Source organism: Emydura macquarii, unplaced genomic scaffold, assembly GCF_026122565.2.
Source record: "Emydura macquarii macquarii isolate MOO-44397 ecotype Brisbane River unplaced genomic scaffold, CSIRO-AGI_Emac_v2 contig_1230, whole genome shotgun sequence".
Lineage (NCBI taxonomy): Eukaryota > Metazoa > Chordata > Testudines > Chelidae > Emydura > Emydura macquarii.
The window spans coordinates 5615216-5631336 of NW_027131367.1; the positions used below are offsets into that span (position 1 = coordinate 5615216).

Sequence of the window (16121 nt, forward strand, 5' to 3'; positions counted from 1 at the left end):
ACTCCTCCCGCCAGGAAGGAGGAAAACGGGTTTAAAAAAAGAAAGAGCCGCGGGAAACAAAAACACTCGCGGGGGTTTACAACGAAGTCTTACCACGGAAGTTGGGATGATAGAGGCCACTGTGTCCTAGGTGCCATTTACCTGCATGGAAGCAATGGGAAGTCTTTTCAGAAGGATTACTTTGCATGTACTAGTAATTACACACAATGCCCAGGGCCTAACATTTTAATCCAGCAACGTGGATGCGCATTTTGCCAAGGGATCCGTTCGATAAGGGTGTTAGATCTCAAAGGAATTTCATTAGATAATGTGTATGTTTTCTTAAGGCTCTCTCAGCCATAAACCCGTACCAAGCTCTGCCGGTCAGTATTCGAAGACACGACATTCTAAGAGGTTCTGAATCGTCCATTCTTGGCTTCCTTCTCTGAACTGCCGCGTACAGGTTTTCGAAGATCATGCACTGTTCTCAGGCCCTGCCACAATTTGGCACAACATGATGACCAATTGTTTTATTATGAAACTTTAGCTATTCTGGGCCATATCCTGCCATAACTTTGCATGCAAAACAACCTTTGAAGTCAAAGAACAGTTTTGTATGTAAGTCGGTGTAAAGATATGAAGGGGGTGCATTTAATTAACTGAAAGTCCTGGTTTTTGTGACTTTCTTTCATTGCAATTGGAATGGCTCTTAATGAAAGTGTAAGTTTCCCTCTCATTATCCAGAGATGACTGATCTGATACACTAGAATGACTCCCTTGGATGTTGGTATAGAGCGCCATATGCTTACAGTAGGGAGTTTGAAACGCATGGACCATTGATGTGATATATTATAACGCAGCTTTTCATGCTAGCACAGGGAATTATGTCAAGAAATGCTTCAGATCTGTGGGCACAGAACCATTCTGCATATTAACATTTTGCTTAAAAGTTAATATACTGTATGCAGGAAAAAACACTTTTCTAAAGATAAGCAACTCACCCATTTGGAGCCAAAAGTTTAGTTTGCATCATGAACTAATCATCCCAAAATTACACATTCAAAAAAGGCAATTTTAAAAAAATCATCACAGAACTGCAAAAAGAGAAGGAGAAAAGTGAAAAATCAGAAAAAAAAATCAGTCCTTTAAGTTCTTCTTTACTGAATGCATGGATTTCAACGTCGGGAAAAGAAGCCCAAGCGTAAGGTGGCGGCTGTATAGATTTTCAAAAAATTGAAGCGAGAGAGGCAGGCGGAAAGTACACCAGAGAATATATACTGGCAGAACGGTCAAGGGGCAGCTCAAACCACATAGTTCAACCTGCCCCTTGACCTGCCACTGTGCCTCAACTCAAATCCTAGATTTGACCTGTCTGCCGTGGCTGCCAGCAAAGGTGCTAAACAGTTCGTGCCTGATGAGGAGATGTTTCTCATGACGTAGACGCGATGCTCAAGCTCCCTTCACTGAACAGTCATCGCTGTTATTGAATGCTTCTATTACAGTAGTGCTCCAAAGCCTCAGACAGGATCAGGGCCCTACTGTGCGAGGTGCTGCAGGGACCATAGTGATGGACACAGTCCCTGCCCCCAAGAGTTTACAGTCTAAGTGGTAATCGTCCAACGTGGGTTGGATCTAAGCCAATGAATTAGCTCCATGGTCCATCATGTGTCTCCTGAACCCTGCCTACCATTGTCTACGTGATAAACTGCAAAACAGAACAAGGTTAGCGAGCTTTCTGCAATGCATTAATTACCTATTACCCCCGTGGTGTATCCTGCATCCTTCAGAACCTCAGCTAACGTAGTCTCATTTAGGGGGAGGCCACCTGCTGACGTGACAGCAAAGTTGTGGGTCACTCCATTGCGAATGCCGAGTCTTCCGGTGAGCAGGGAGGCACGGGATGGGGAGCAAGTGGATGCAGCAGAGTGAAAATCCACAAATCTGGAAGAGAAAGAGGCAGAACATACCTTAGGATTTGTGATTGCAACGTCTGACAAAAGGCTGCGAAAACTGCCCTGCGAGCTGGCAAAAACTGACATACTCCCACAGGCTGAGCTGTGTTCGAGGAGCCGCCTAGAACTGCAAGCAAACATACACGTGCCTGCAGTTCACTTACTATAAGTGCAAATGCTGTTCATGTTAGTGGCCAGTGAGATGCCCAGCTGCCTGCAGATAGCTGCGTTGTATGTTCAGACTACCTTGAATCTACATATCGTCACCCATCCCCTTAGCATTTGAGCACCTTCTTCATAAAAGAAATTAGCAACAGTGAAGCCCTGAGTGGATGTCATGGATGTCTCTTGATCTTCTCCCTCTTTGGGGCAGGGTAAGCCCTGCTGGGAGTAGTGTTTGGGGGAGGGAGCAGGCACGGGGAGCGGTTGATGCTGTGAACATCACTGTGATTATCTGGTGGAAACGCTTTATCGAGTGGGAAGGTTCTGCTGGGTCCGCTAAAGGCCGTCTGACTCTGGATTCATCTGATCGCCTCTGGACATTAATTCCAGATCCCCTCAAATCAGAAGGCTTTGTCACAAGCTTTTCTGCGCTTCATGGTCTGCATTTTCCCAAAGGCAGGCACCTGTCTTGGCAGTTCATCGATGGAGCTGTGTGCTCTCTGATGCAGTGGGAGCTGCTCCATTAACTGCTCTGAAGATGAGGACCAATGCCCTGACCTTCTGGCAGAAGTGGGCTTGATGTGCTCTCTCTAGAGGAAGTGGGCAGCTGCATTTTGTACCAGCTCTCTTAGTTCTCCATTCAGAGACAGGGACGAGCCATGACCCAGCCTGGAGGGACACAGGCACAGCTATCACCCAAGAGGAAGGGAGGGGTTTCCCAGCGAAGCACAGGCAAATGAGATGCACAAGTGCCGACGCATTTTTCAGTGTGGTCCCGGGCATCTCAGTCCTTAAAAATCAAGCCCACCACTTCCCTCACCCCTGCTTTGTATCTTCAGATTCAGAGCATTCTCCTCACACCCCCAACAGCACTGCGAGAGACTTGTCTTGTCTGGAATACACAGCTGGGTCATCTCCTTAAATTCTACTGTCTAGTCCCACCTCTAGAACCAACGTCCCCCGCCAGCACCAATGACCTGATCCTGGAAACCGTCCCAATTTGGGACAACACTTCAGCATGCGTTTAAATCCCATTCAATCCCCACAGATTAAATCGGAGCCCGAGACCAGATTTATCTTCTCCCTAAGCTTTTCAAGGCCTTTCTCAAGCAGCCAGCTTGTCTCCTCAGCCCGCCTTGATCTGAGGCTGTTGTCCTCCTTCAGTTTAACCACACACTGACTCCATTGATCAAATTTCTCCATCTAATTCAAGGAAACCATTTTCGGAGCAGCTCCAACTCTGCACAGTGCATGCACTAGCTACCAAATACCCATGGGACTGAAATCTTAGGTAAGAAGCTCAGAAGGACAAAGCAATAGAAAATATATCACAAGGAACAACCTAGCAGTGCTGGACAGAAGGGAGGTGAGCTACAGTATCTGACCTAAGAGTTTATTTCTATCTCATATAGGAACAAAGGAATTGCCAGACTGGATCAAACCCATTGTCCATCAAGTCCAGAATCCCGTCCAGACTGGGCCCAGAAGCAGATGCTCCAGATAAGGGCAAAAGGACCCTACAATAGGAAGATGTGAAATAACCTGCACCCATGAAGGTCTTACCCTAATCCCGAATAGTGAGAGTGAATGATTTAAACCTTGAAACATGCGGTTTTATAACCTTTTCAAAACATGAGTTGATGAACTAGAGAGAGATTGAATTGTGCATTCCTGTTACCTAATCCTGGCCACATATTAAATAGTTAATGTCTGGGCACAGCTTTGAAAATGTAAAGCTGGATGTAAATGCTCAGGATTATTGTTACAACGCACCGTATATCCCAGTAAAAAAGAACATTAAAATCATTTTTCAGGTGAGATTCTCTCTGGGTCCCACACAAAAAGACACGGCATGATTTCCTCCAGGATTATCATAACTTGTATTTATCAATGTCCTTAAAGATAAGACTTGCTCTTATGCGAACCAAGACTTGGCTCTAAATATTTGCTGATATGGAGAAAAGGCTTTACTGCTAGGCAACTGGTTCATGCAAATATTTGTCTGTCAGCTGTTCCTAGGCTGTCAGATCCTAGGTTCTCTGCCAGGCTGGTCTGAAGTTGAACAAATATATTGCATACAACCAAAGTCCTACACAGTGATGTGATTTCACTGATTTCCTGGGCATTTGTCGGGTTTTCCAAGGCAGTCCTGATGCTTATTCTGGAACTTTTGTTCGGGTCACCACCTACACCTTTTGGGCTTGCTGCTGCCTGTAGAACAATGCCATAAATAAGAAACTGTGCACTTGCATCACCCTTTCCGTTGGAGATTTCAGAGGTTTAACAGACACTAGAGCTGGAACTGTCAATGGGGCCTCAAGAAGCTAGGCGCCCATCCCTAAATCCACCAAGACCCCTTTGTAAATGCCAGCCTGAAAGCTCAGCCTGACAACCCCTGTGTGAGGTAAAGGAGCATTATTATCCCCATCTTGCTGAGAGGGAAACTGAGGCACAGGATGCGGAAAGATACTGCTCAAGGGCACCCAGAACTGGGAATAGAGCCCAAAGCTCCTGCTTCACCTTCCTGGTCTTTAACCACCTGCTCCTCCCCTCCAACCAACACATGGGAAATCTGCCTAATCCAGAACTGTTCTGAGGCAGGTGCAATGTCTTTTGGATCCTCATCCGACTGGCCACTGCAGCCGGGAGGGCCCTGTCCAGCCACCCCCTCTCGGCGGCCCTAGATCCCTGCTCTCACACTTTTGAGGGCATAAGTGACGCACGTGCCCCCACACAGGGCTGAATTTGACCACAGGTGGTCTGCAGCATGGTTCCAACGTGGATCTCAGACAGGCTACACGGGCACTTGCTGTAGTTATTCAGCACTAGTGAGAACTCTGGTCCGTTTTATCGTTGGCCATCTGCTCTTTGGTGTCACACACCAGGTAAATGGAAGACTCATAAATAGATGGATGCTCCTTTGAGGCTTACCTCATTCCTTCCGAAGCCATCTGATCCAAGTTAGGAGTGTCCTTGGTTTCTGCCCAGTTGGCCCCCAGGTCCCCCCATCCAAGATCATCTGCCAGAATGATTACGAAATTCGGCCTGTTCTGACCTGTTCTCTTCCCATCCACACAAAGATCTGAGAGGCGACAGAAGAGCCCAATGACACAGCCAGCGAGCAGCAGCAGCATTTTCAGGAACAGACTCTCCATGGTGTCAGGACGAGGCCTCCTGAGGCTCTGTAGTGTGAGTGAATAGGTGGCGATGGCCTATTCCTGCTGCTTGCTCATTTGAGAACTCCCCTTCTCGTGCTTGGCTCAGACATGATTCAGCTATTTATTGCCACCCAAACCAGCCCTAGGATTTGGCAGAGATGCAAATTTCACCTCTGTAGATGGTGCTGAAGAGACAATTTGAAAAACTGCAGTATTGGGTTTTGGTCATTTGGAGATCAACTGAATCATCATCTTCCTCTCTCCTTCCCATTTGCAGCTGACGTGCTAAGTGAGATCTTGCAAGAAGTCACAATAATCATATTGTCATTTAATAATTGCCTCTTTTTGGTAAATATGTAATTAAAATGATAATATCTTTTTAATATATGGTTTACTTGTTTCTCCCAAGTTTCACTACAGCTTCTTTATCCTGATTACAAACGGCTGGAATGGCATCCACAATTTATAAATTACTCAGTTCCAGGAAACGTGCAATTTAGATTATTGATGTTTACTGCAGAATTCTCTGTTTAACCTTCTAACGTGATGTTGTCCATTTCTTCACAAGAATAGACCAATGTTGAAGTTGAATGATGTCAAACTGTTCTTTGCATTCCATCAGGGGGACCCTTTTACATGACAGCAAATGTTCCTGTGCAAGAAAAACAAGAGACAATTAACACTGGAAAGGGCTAGGTTTTTAGACCTTTCCCTAATAAGAATTGTTTTTCTATTGCAGAGGCACTCCCTTTGCTTTTCAAATACAGCAGCTGCAATTTTGCTGTTAAATGTAAGGTTGCTGTAACTCAACTGATAACTACGCCAATGCATGGAAACAAATGCAGTGCCCGTTTTCCCTAATCACCACATATCAAACATACGACCTCCGACTGTATAAACGGTCACGCCTGACTTCTTCCTATACAATTAGGAGTTGAACATCACTGGAGAAGTAATTTTGCCTAGATTTGCAATGTGATCTCAGATTTGACCATTGAGCATGAGGTCATGGGTTCAAAAAAAGAATTAGATAAGTTCATGGAAGACAGGTCCATCAATGGCTATTAGCCAAGATGGTCAGGGATGCAGCCCCATGCTCCGGGTATCTCGAAACCTCTGACTGCTAGTAGCTGGGCCTGGGGATGGATCACTCGCTCGTTGCGCTGGTCTGTTCCTTCCCTCTGAAGATCTGGCACTAGCCACCATCGGAAGACAAGATCCTGGGCTAGATGGACCATTGGTCTGACACAGTTTGGCCGTTCTTACGTTCTTACATCACAGGGTGTTACTAATCTTCACTGCAGACAGCAAACAGGCAGATCGGATTTATGTGCAGACTTTCCCCCATTTCTAATCATGTGCAAGGACTAAGCTGAGTTAGTAAAACTCAATTTTTAAAATTGAACTTGTATTTAAATAGACCCATTCCCCATCCAGAGCCAGAGCATGACATGTTTGCTCACGTGGAATAGCATCTCATTCCATGAGTAGCCCTGTTGATATAGGGGACCAGTCATGGAGTATTCTACATGAGTAAGGAAGGGTGTTAGAACCGCGTGCACAGAGAGCTGCGCTAGGCTGAGAAATACAGGGCACGGCAGGAGACGGTGGAGAGACGCTGATGCAGTGGGTGCGCTGATGTATGGTCATGGAAATCAGTGTGCTTGCATGGTGGTAGCTGGGGCAGATTTGGTCCAAGGTGGTTATAAGAAGGCATCTAAGGCAGAACTAAGGGACCAAATGCCTGTAGGACTGTCTACAGAAACTGCCTGGAGAATAGTTGGGGAACATATTGAAAGTTAAGATTTAACTAAACTAATCAGCCAAGATTCATGAAAAAAATGAGCTGATGCCTAAGAAATCAGTGTGAATTTCAGGAGACAGTAACAACAAATGGGAAGCTGTTATAATTTACAGGACTTCAGGCTATTTATACAACGCCATCAGCACAAACCTAATCTGCAAGGACAATAAGAATGATATCAGAGGATGAGACATCTGAATGGGCAAAGAATTGGCTTGAATATCAAATGCAGAGAGCACTGTAAGTATGAGCGGCTTGAAGTGGACGGAGCAAGCTAGCTGAGTCCAGCTAGGACCAGTATTATGACAGATGTTTCCAGTTGTGTATCAATGCCCTTGAGGAAAGAATGTGCAGCTGATGATACACAACTTGTCGGTCAGTCAACACAAGTGAGGAGGGCAACAAAATTCAGAATGATCTAGATAAACTTAGAGGAAGAGTAAACAAATGAATAATCAGAAACCAAAGGGGCCATGAGATACAGGGTGAAAGGAGAGAAAACACAACGAGTACCATGTGTAGGTCAAGAATTTAGCAACTGGCAGTGGGAAATGAGTCACTATACCCCAGCGAAATTCATTATTAAATTGAAAACATTTTAGGACTTTAGTTCAGATTAGCAGCTTTCTTTAGTCTTCTAATTTATAATAATAAATCATCATAACAAATATAACCTTGGGCTGTTATTTAACACCTTTCATCTGAGGATCTCAAAGTTCTTTACAGACAATCATTAATTAGGTGTGTGAGGCACAAAACTGCCCTCCAGATGCACAGACAGGCTAAGGGATGTGCCCAGGGTCACACACCAGGCCACTGCCTGAGGCATGAACAGACCTCAGGAATTATGACTTCCATTCCTGTTCCTAAACCACAAAACCACAATCACTCCCTAATGTATTACACTATCAAAAAGAACCTACATCAGACAGAGAGCTAGATTAGATTGGCACTAAATTTCCTTCATTTCCAGACAAAATTCCCATTGCAGTGAAACAAATTTATGAGAGCAGAATTTCTTTAGAAAGTATTGAAAGAATGAGTCCAAACTGTTTCCTGGAAGGCTCCGCTGACGAAAGTTACTGTTAGTCTCTTTGCACTACCCTGACAGATTTTACTGGTGCTCCTATTATCGGCTAGGGTTTTGGGTTGGTTGTTTTAGTCAGTTAAGTTTTTTTTCTTGTAATGAAAAGGAAAGGATCTGAAATAAGTGATCGCCCATCCCTCTGGCTGCAGAAGGGAGCCGCTGCCAGGTGGAGTGCACAGGGCTACAGGACACCAGGCCCTCGCAGGTATATAAGTGGCAGGGCATCGCCAGTCAGTCAGTGAGATAGTCAGTGAGAACGAATGTCGGGGCACAGTTCAATTTCTTGGCGTTAGCACATTTCAGTTATTCTTAAAATGAAAAGTTTCTATAAGCTTAGAGGAAATGCATTTTTTTTATTTGCTTATATATGGCATGAGCAAATACAGATTTACAGATCCTAGGGTGCAAATTTACCATCTTATATGACAGCAAGGTGGGCTACACATGCAATCAAACATGCCAATCATGCAACAGAGTTGTCAGCTGGGCTACAAATGCAATCTAAAAGAAGGTATTCAAAAGTTCAACAAATGGAGGGGGGGTTGCTGAAGTCGCTCCTCGGGGTGCCATTTGGTCTTGGGTCGACCCTGGTCATGGAGCAAAGTGCGGGTGGCCGGTTTGAGGTAAAGGAGATGGAGTGGGAGGATCAGGGAGGGTGCCCCTTATCTGAACTTTTTCAGTTTTGGATTCCGTTCAGGGCAAGGGCCAAAGGTCAGATGGGTCCCTGATTTATCCAGTCCCACCTGACCCAGAATGCTGCAGCCACGCTATGCTCCCCCATACCCAGAAGCAATACCCCATCACCCCGGCCTCTGGCACCTTCCTAATAATTTACATCTTCTTGGCCTTCAGCATGAGGTCAAGCGTGCTATCAGTCTAATATGGAGACGTCCTCTATTGTGGCACTGTATCTTGCCTTGTCCATTCAGTAGTCTGGTAGGTATTTACCATCTCAAACTTCTAGGATCTCAGGCCCTGATCCTGCAGGTCACTCCATATAGGAGGACCCAGAGCCCCGTATATGGTCACCATTCACGTCATTGGGCACAGTGGGCCCCAATGGGGGTCTGTGTTGCCGCAGGGGTCTACCTGCACAGAGTAACTTGCAGGACGGGGGCCATACAGTCTGCCTGTTTTGCAGAACTCTCTATGCATGTGACCTCCTAGCCGCACACACACCAGCCTTCCCTTCGAATAGCACAGCAAAGTAAGCAAGCACCATAAAATGTAGCACCACTAGAGAGAGCCTAATCTGCATTTCAGAGTAACAGCCTGTGAAAACATCTCCTTTTCGTGCAACGGGAGCGCAAAACCCGTGATGGCACTCTTAGCTGAAAATGCGCAAGCCAGGTATCTTTTAACACGTTATATAGGAAAAGCAAACCCTACTGGGAGGATATTTTCTGCTAGTAAAAGGGCTTCTGGCTTTGCCTGGCACATCTCATCTACCATGAGTGACCTACCGCAATAACAGATTGCCACACCCCTGCCTGACCAAACCAACTGCGTGTCCAGACATCCGAGAGTGCGGCTGGGCTTTGGGCAGAAGTTTCGCTGTATTGTAGGAAGGTAAGCGGGCATCACATGGCTAAGACACGCAATCAGACCCATTTTCGAAGGACACGGTCTTCTCTCTAACTGAAAAAGGAAAAGAGTCATTGGAGGCCTACATCTGTGCCTGAAGGTCTGATGGCTGCTTAGCCCTCAGGGTATGTCTGCATTGAGCTGGGAACACGCCGGTAGCTGGGGGAGGCAGAACTGCACCGGCTTTGCTGGAGCTGGTAAGCTGAAAATAGCAGCGGGGCCACGGCGGCACAGACGGCAGCAGGGGCTAGCCCCGAGTTCAGACCCGCCTAACCCTCTGGGTATGTTCTAGGGCAGCGAGCCCAAGACGCAAAGTCCACACTGCTCTTTTTAGTGCTCCAGTTTGAGCAGAACTAGCACACGTCTGTCCACCCACCCAGCTCCCAGCTGCAGTGCGCAAACCCTCAGAGGCCATTAACAGAGATGTGGAATGAAGTCAAAGAAACCTAGACATGCCCACATGGCAGAGAACCTATGCCAAGTTTTCCCTTCCCAGGCCAGACCAACAGCGAGGCATCCAAACTCCATATTCAGCAAAGTACGACAGCGGGTGTTTTTCCCGTTGGCCTCAATGGGATTTAGGCATGGGCTTAAGAGCTTTGCTTAGTAGGGGGAACTTATGTGCTTTGTTGAATCAGAGCCCCAGCTGAGAAAACAATTTTTCAGAGGCAAAGGAGGGGAGGGGTGTCTCACCAGTTCAAGGCGCTGCAACCCAGCAAATTCCCTGGCTAGCATGACTCTTTAGAACACAACAGAGCTTCAAGAGGAAGATTTCACTCTCTTCAAAACGAGAGCGGGACAGTTACTGAATTCTGGGTGCTGGGGTTGGCTGTCTTAGCTTGAGATTTCCTTGGCTATCTAAAAAATATGTCACGCCGCATTGTTTGAACAGAATTCCTTGTTTAATTGCTGTATGATTTGTATGTTAAGAACGGCCACACTGGGTCAGACCATACTGTACACACACTCAAAGTATCTTTAAATAAAATAATACATCTCTAGACCTGATGGCTGCAAAAAACCCTTCCAAATATGACTGGGGTGTAACCGATGTAGAGATGTTTTCAAAGAGCCCGCAATAATCACTCTGAGATGTGTGACCTGCTCTGTTCTACCCAGTGAATCGGTAACTCGGATACCCAGCGATGATCATTTAAATGTTTTCCACCAGGCATTGTTAACTATTTCATTGCTATCAAAACATGTAAGAGAGGGAGCGGAGTCAGATTTAGATCTGTGCAAGCTTCTGAGAGTGACAGCTCATTTTGGTGCTAGGAGCTGGGCACACCTAGGACACTACCACCATTTTTTGTTTCCAAATTGACCCTGCGCAGATTTAAACTTTGCTTTGACCGGGTCCTTGTAGAGGGCAGCTGCTGCCACATGGACAACTTAGAAATAGCATACATTTCTCTCCCTCTCTGCGTAAATTTGCCTCCTGCCCCATCTTAGGCCTTGTCTACACTACAAAGGGTTTGCCAGTGGAACTATCATGCCAGCAAACCTTCCTAGAGGAGATGCAAGTTACACCAGCAAGAATCCTTTTGCTGGTATAGCTTATACCAGTTCACCAAACAAAATAAACTCTACCAGCCAAAGGGCTTTTCTGCCTGTATAACTGCAGCTACCCCAGGGCTTTCCCCAGTATCGAGTACAGGGAGTGATTTTTTTTCCACACTTCGGACCGACATAACTATGCTGGCAAAACTTTGAAGTCTAGACAAGGCTTTAGCCTGAGTCCCCTGGTTTCCAAGCCACTGCTTGGGTACCGGGGGGCAGGGCAGGTTCTCTGATTTGCCTGAAGCACAGGGGCAAGCCAAGGAGTGAGGGGCTGAACTGCTGAAATGGGAGGAGTGCTCCACACCGCCAGCAGAGGAGGGGGTGGAATCAGAGGATCCCCAGGAGGGAATCCAGAGAGAAGAGGAGGAGCTGGGTGGGGTGTGATGAACCAGGGGAGGTGGAAGGGCAAAGAGCCGAAGACGCCTCTCACTTGTAAATGAACCGCCCTCTCGCCAGACTCCAGCCATTGCGGAATGCTGCTGCTGCCCACCTTCTCAAGACAGCACCCCTCTCCCCAAACCACTCCATTGGCCTCACCAGCCGCAGCGGGATCCAATTCAATGTTTTCCCACCTGCTTTTAAAATGACCCAAGAAACTTCTCCAGCCTGCCCAAAAGATCACCTCCCACCCCCTCCTCCCTCCCGATTCGTCCCTGTCACATCTCGCACTCTCAGCACAGCTGGTGCAAGAGCCCGCCCCTCCACCGCTGCCGCCATCAGCCGCCTTCCTTTTCTCCATCGCCGGAAAACCTCACCCAAAACTGCCCATCTCCCCCTTGCTGATGCCTCTGGATTTCCCTTATTACATCCTGTGAAAGGTGAGACAAGGAGGGTGAAGTAATATCTTGTATTGGACCAACTTCGGTCAGAGAGAGGGACCAAGACAGCTACAAGTGCACTGCACGCAGCAATCTGTGAAGTGTGGACAGTCTGCATGAGCAACGCTGCAAAACACAGCGTCAGGAAAGGTATCAAGGAGGCAGGGAAAGGAATGGCCCTGGTGGCACGAGGAGGAAGGCAGACATGTGGAAGACAGACGGGTAAGCATGGACCAGTTCAAACCACCCAAAGGCCAGACTACGGTCTTACCTACACGAGCACTTATGCTAGCAAAGCTCTTGTCACTCAAGAGTGTGAAAAAACCCCACCCCCGTGAGTGATATAAATTTCACCAGCATAAGCGCTTGTGTAGCCACATGATGGCAATGGGAGAGAGCTCTCCTGCCGACATAATAAATCCACCTAAACAAGCAGCGGTAGCTATGTCGGTAGGAGAGCATCTCCCGCCGACAAGCACTTATGCCAACTGAAGTCAAAGAAAGCTCAGATTGTTTCTCAATAATATGTATATTTTTAATTTAATCATTTACTCCCCCAATCTGAGTGCCCAGGGGTGGAAGGGGCACGCCAGCAACTGAGAAATTATACATGCTACATGAGATGCAACAAGCAAAGCGGAATGGGTTAAGAACTGAACTAAGATCTGATTTATTTCCTAATTTTTGCACGTTTCTAAACCAGATTCCTTAAAGTTCTTTTGAGTCCCTTCTGAACTAGGCAGAGTTATTTTTGTGGTATTGTTTTTAATTATCATAGCAATGTGGCAAATTTCCAGAGTCCATAAATGCAGCAGAACAAACAAGATAGGGTTTTATTCCTCATTCTGGTCTGAATAAAGTACTATTATCTGCTGCATGTGAGAAAAAAATCATTCAATTTAAACACATTCCACAATTATTAATGGTACAAGGCTCACGAATCCAGAACAAGAGTCCTGCTTTAAGTCACAAAAAATGTGTGTGTGGATTAAAAAACAAGAAACAACCAGAATCGGATTTAATCAGTTTCACAGTATGTGCATTGAGAGAACAAAGCACTGAATACCTCCACGGGCAGAAGTGAACAAGGTAGATGATGTGACCCTTTTTATTGGCACTACCCATAATTTTTTTAAGCCCAAAAGCTCCTTTTTCCAGAAGTTGAATAACAGCCTGAAACACAGACTTCTCTGGAGACAGACTCTAAAAAATGGACCTTTTGGAGTCAGGAAAGTTCATCACGTCTTCAACCAAGTTAACTTTTGATTTTAATTTGCTCTTGCAAAACCCCGGTGTGAATCTGAATGCTGGCACAAGATGCCAGACCAGGCTGGTGCTGAGATTCAAGCAGTCAGTTTAGCCACAGAACAGGTAGAGCCAACATAGGTAGAATGAATGCCAGCCTCCTGATATGACCCAGCCACATACCTGTCAATGATTCCAATCTGGAGGAAAGTCTCTCATTCTAGTCCCAAGGTTACCTTCGTTCCACACAAGTTTGATTTCCCTTCACTTTAGATTAGAAAATGACTAACATTGGGAATAAAGAACCCTGGAGCGGAGGTAACAGAAAGAGTTATTTCCTTTACAGCAGCGTTTCCCAAACTGTGGGTCACGACTCCTAGCGGGGTTTGCAAAACGGTACCAGGGGGTCACGAGATGTTGAAAAACAAGAGAAAAAGAAAAGGTGAGAAAGCCGGAATACGTCCCAGTTGAAGAGGCTCCTGTCCTGCAGGGCTGGCTGGGTTCACTGCCCTGCTCCGGGCATTGCAGCCTGGCCCACAGAGCACGGACTCAACGCCACTCACTCAAATTTGGCCCGGCCACTCCCCCATCGAGGGGGCCAGGCCAAACCTGAATGGTGCTGTAACACGAATTCATCCACCAGGGGTCAGGTTGCAATGTCCAGTGTGGAGACTCAAGCCCAGCCAGCCCAGCCTGCCGGACAGGAGCTGCCATTGCCAGGTGAGCGGGGGGGTGGGGTGTTGCTCTGCAAACCCACCACCCTACCAGGAGCAGAACCTGTTTTTCAAGCTTTTAATTTTCAAGCCCAGCACCTCTCAGACCCCTTGGGGTCATGTTATCAGACGGGAGCCCAAAGGAGGTAGCACCACGAGAAAACTGGAGAGCCACCGCTCCACAGGAAGGAACCATGCAGCATTTTGTTTCTTACATGGATAATTTGGTTGCATCCCTCCTTTGGGGTCTTTGTCACACATCGTATCTCACGCTTGGGTCGTAGCAGGGTGAGGGTTACACCCAGCAATGTGCTCAGCCTCAATGGTCCATTCAACCTTTTGACTCTGTTTTGAGGGCATCATCAAAGTTCACGACCAGTGCCCTTGGGAGGTGGCTCTTTGAGCAACTGGGCTGAAAACACCAAACATGTTTCCCATAGTGTCCACGTCCTGTTTAAAGTTCAAGGCAGCTAAACCCTTTGGAACAAAGAGCCGTCTGTTCTGTGTTTGTACAGCACCTACCTCAACAGGGTCTTGCTCCATGACTCGTTTCCTAAGTGCTACGATAATACAATCAATCAATCCTTTTACAAACAGTCATACCGTTTTCTCAATACCACCTGTACGTGAATCTCATGGTGGGTTGGCCTGCCTATTTTATGACTAGATCACAGCTTTTTTATATGAAAGCCAAAGAAAAGCTTTAAAAACATGAACAAAAACATTTATTAATGATTAAAGGTGAAATCTGCACTCAGGCTTTTAGTTTGTTTGCTAGGGCTGCAGAAAGAGACCTACCATTATTGTGGCACTACAAAAGGAAAGGATGGGCACTACTTCGTCTTTAGAAATAATGAATGAATGGCTGTACAATGCTTGGGAGATGCAGCGAGGCATTATTATTAAAAGAGCAGTTTACCAGATTCCCTCCTCCAGTTCTGCTGCCTTATGGCAGGCTGGGGCTGCTGTTTTGCATTGTCACTTGCGCTCTCCACAGAATTCCCTCTTGCACGTCTCTCTAAACGGCACCGGCCCACTGTAGCAGGGACTTAAACAAAATGCTGGCTGCGGCTGTGTCAAAGCAGCAGGTTTTAGTGGGATGCCAGCAGCACTTAACACGCTGCAAAAAAAAAAACAAAGTGGGGGGAAAAAAAACCCATTGCTTTCTTTGCTTACACAAATCGCCTTTCCACACTGAGATGAAGGGACCTTCTCTAAACAAATGGATGCAGCGTTTCCCACCAAAATGGTGCAGGGCTTGACAATAAACGGGGGGGGTGAGCGATTAAACGGGCGGCTGGGGGATGAACGGAGCACCCCGCAAAGAGCCAAGGATCTCGCCCATTCTGCAGTCAGTTTTTGCTACACGCTCAATAAACGGCGGCTGCTTCCAGAGCCCCCGTCCCCTGGAGGCAGCCCGGGTGACAAGGCAGCCCTTTCCTCCGCTGTCCTTCCACCCCGCCGAGAGCACCAGCACCGCAACCCAAGCGCGCTCCGCGTCCCAGCTGCACAGAGTTCAACACCTCGTGCAGGAAGGAGTCTCTTTCACCCTGGGCCCAGGGCGGTTTTTTCCGCACGGGGTTCGGTTGGGGGGGGGTGAGATTTTGTGCTGGGGGGGGATAAATTTGCATATCGGCTTTGCACAGCCGCAGCCGGGGCGGTTGCATGGTTAATAACCAGCCCCCGCGGTGCCCGCACCATTCAAAACCCTGCCAGGGCAGCCAGTGGTCCAGGCAGCGGCTGCAGCCTTGCAAAGGGCCCGGCCCCTCTGCTCGGCGGACGGGGGCTCTCCGGGCCCCCTCGCAGCGCGCAGGGAGGGAGGGAGGGAGCGCAGCGCGGCTCGGCTCTGAGCTCAGCTTCCGGCGGGGATTAAGTCTCACCCCGGCAGCAGCCAGCCGCACACACACACACACACACCCAAACTGGAAGAAACCTGTTCTGCCCGGCCCGGCTCCAGTCAGCGGCGGCTCTGCTGCACGCGAGCTTGAACCTGGGGGACGCGCCGCTCGCGCCACCGCCGAGCCCGGGGGGGGGGGGGGGGGGGGGGCAGGAGGAGGAT

At 47.5% G+C, this 16121-nt stretch overlaps 1 protein-coding gene across 2 annotated transcripts in view; it reads right to left on the reverse strand.

Moving 5' to 3' along the window:
• ARSG (arylsulfatase G) overlaps positions 1–16121 on the reverse strand; it is a 72221-nt gene that overhangs the window by 39361 nt on the left and 16739 nt on the right. For both annotated transcript variants that reach the window (XM_067547312.1, XM_067547311.1), the window contains exons 2-4: positions 5025–5903; positions 1733–1920; positions 94–141 (exon numbers count right to left, since the gene is read on the reverse strand). In XM_067547312.1, coding sequence (XP_067403413.1) covers positions 94–141; positions 1733–1920; positions 5025–5248 — 460 coding nt within the window. In that variant the 5' untranslated portion in view covers positions 5249–5903. The remainder of the gene's footprint in view (positions 1–93; positions 142–1732; positions 1921–5024; positions 5904–16121) is intronic.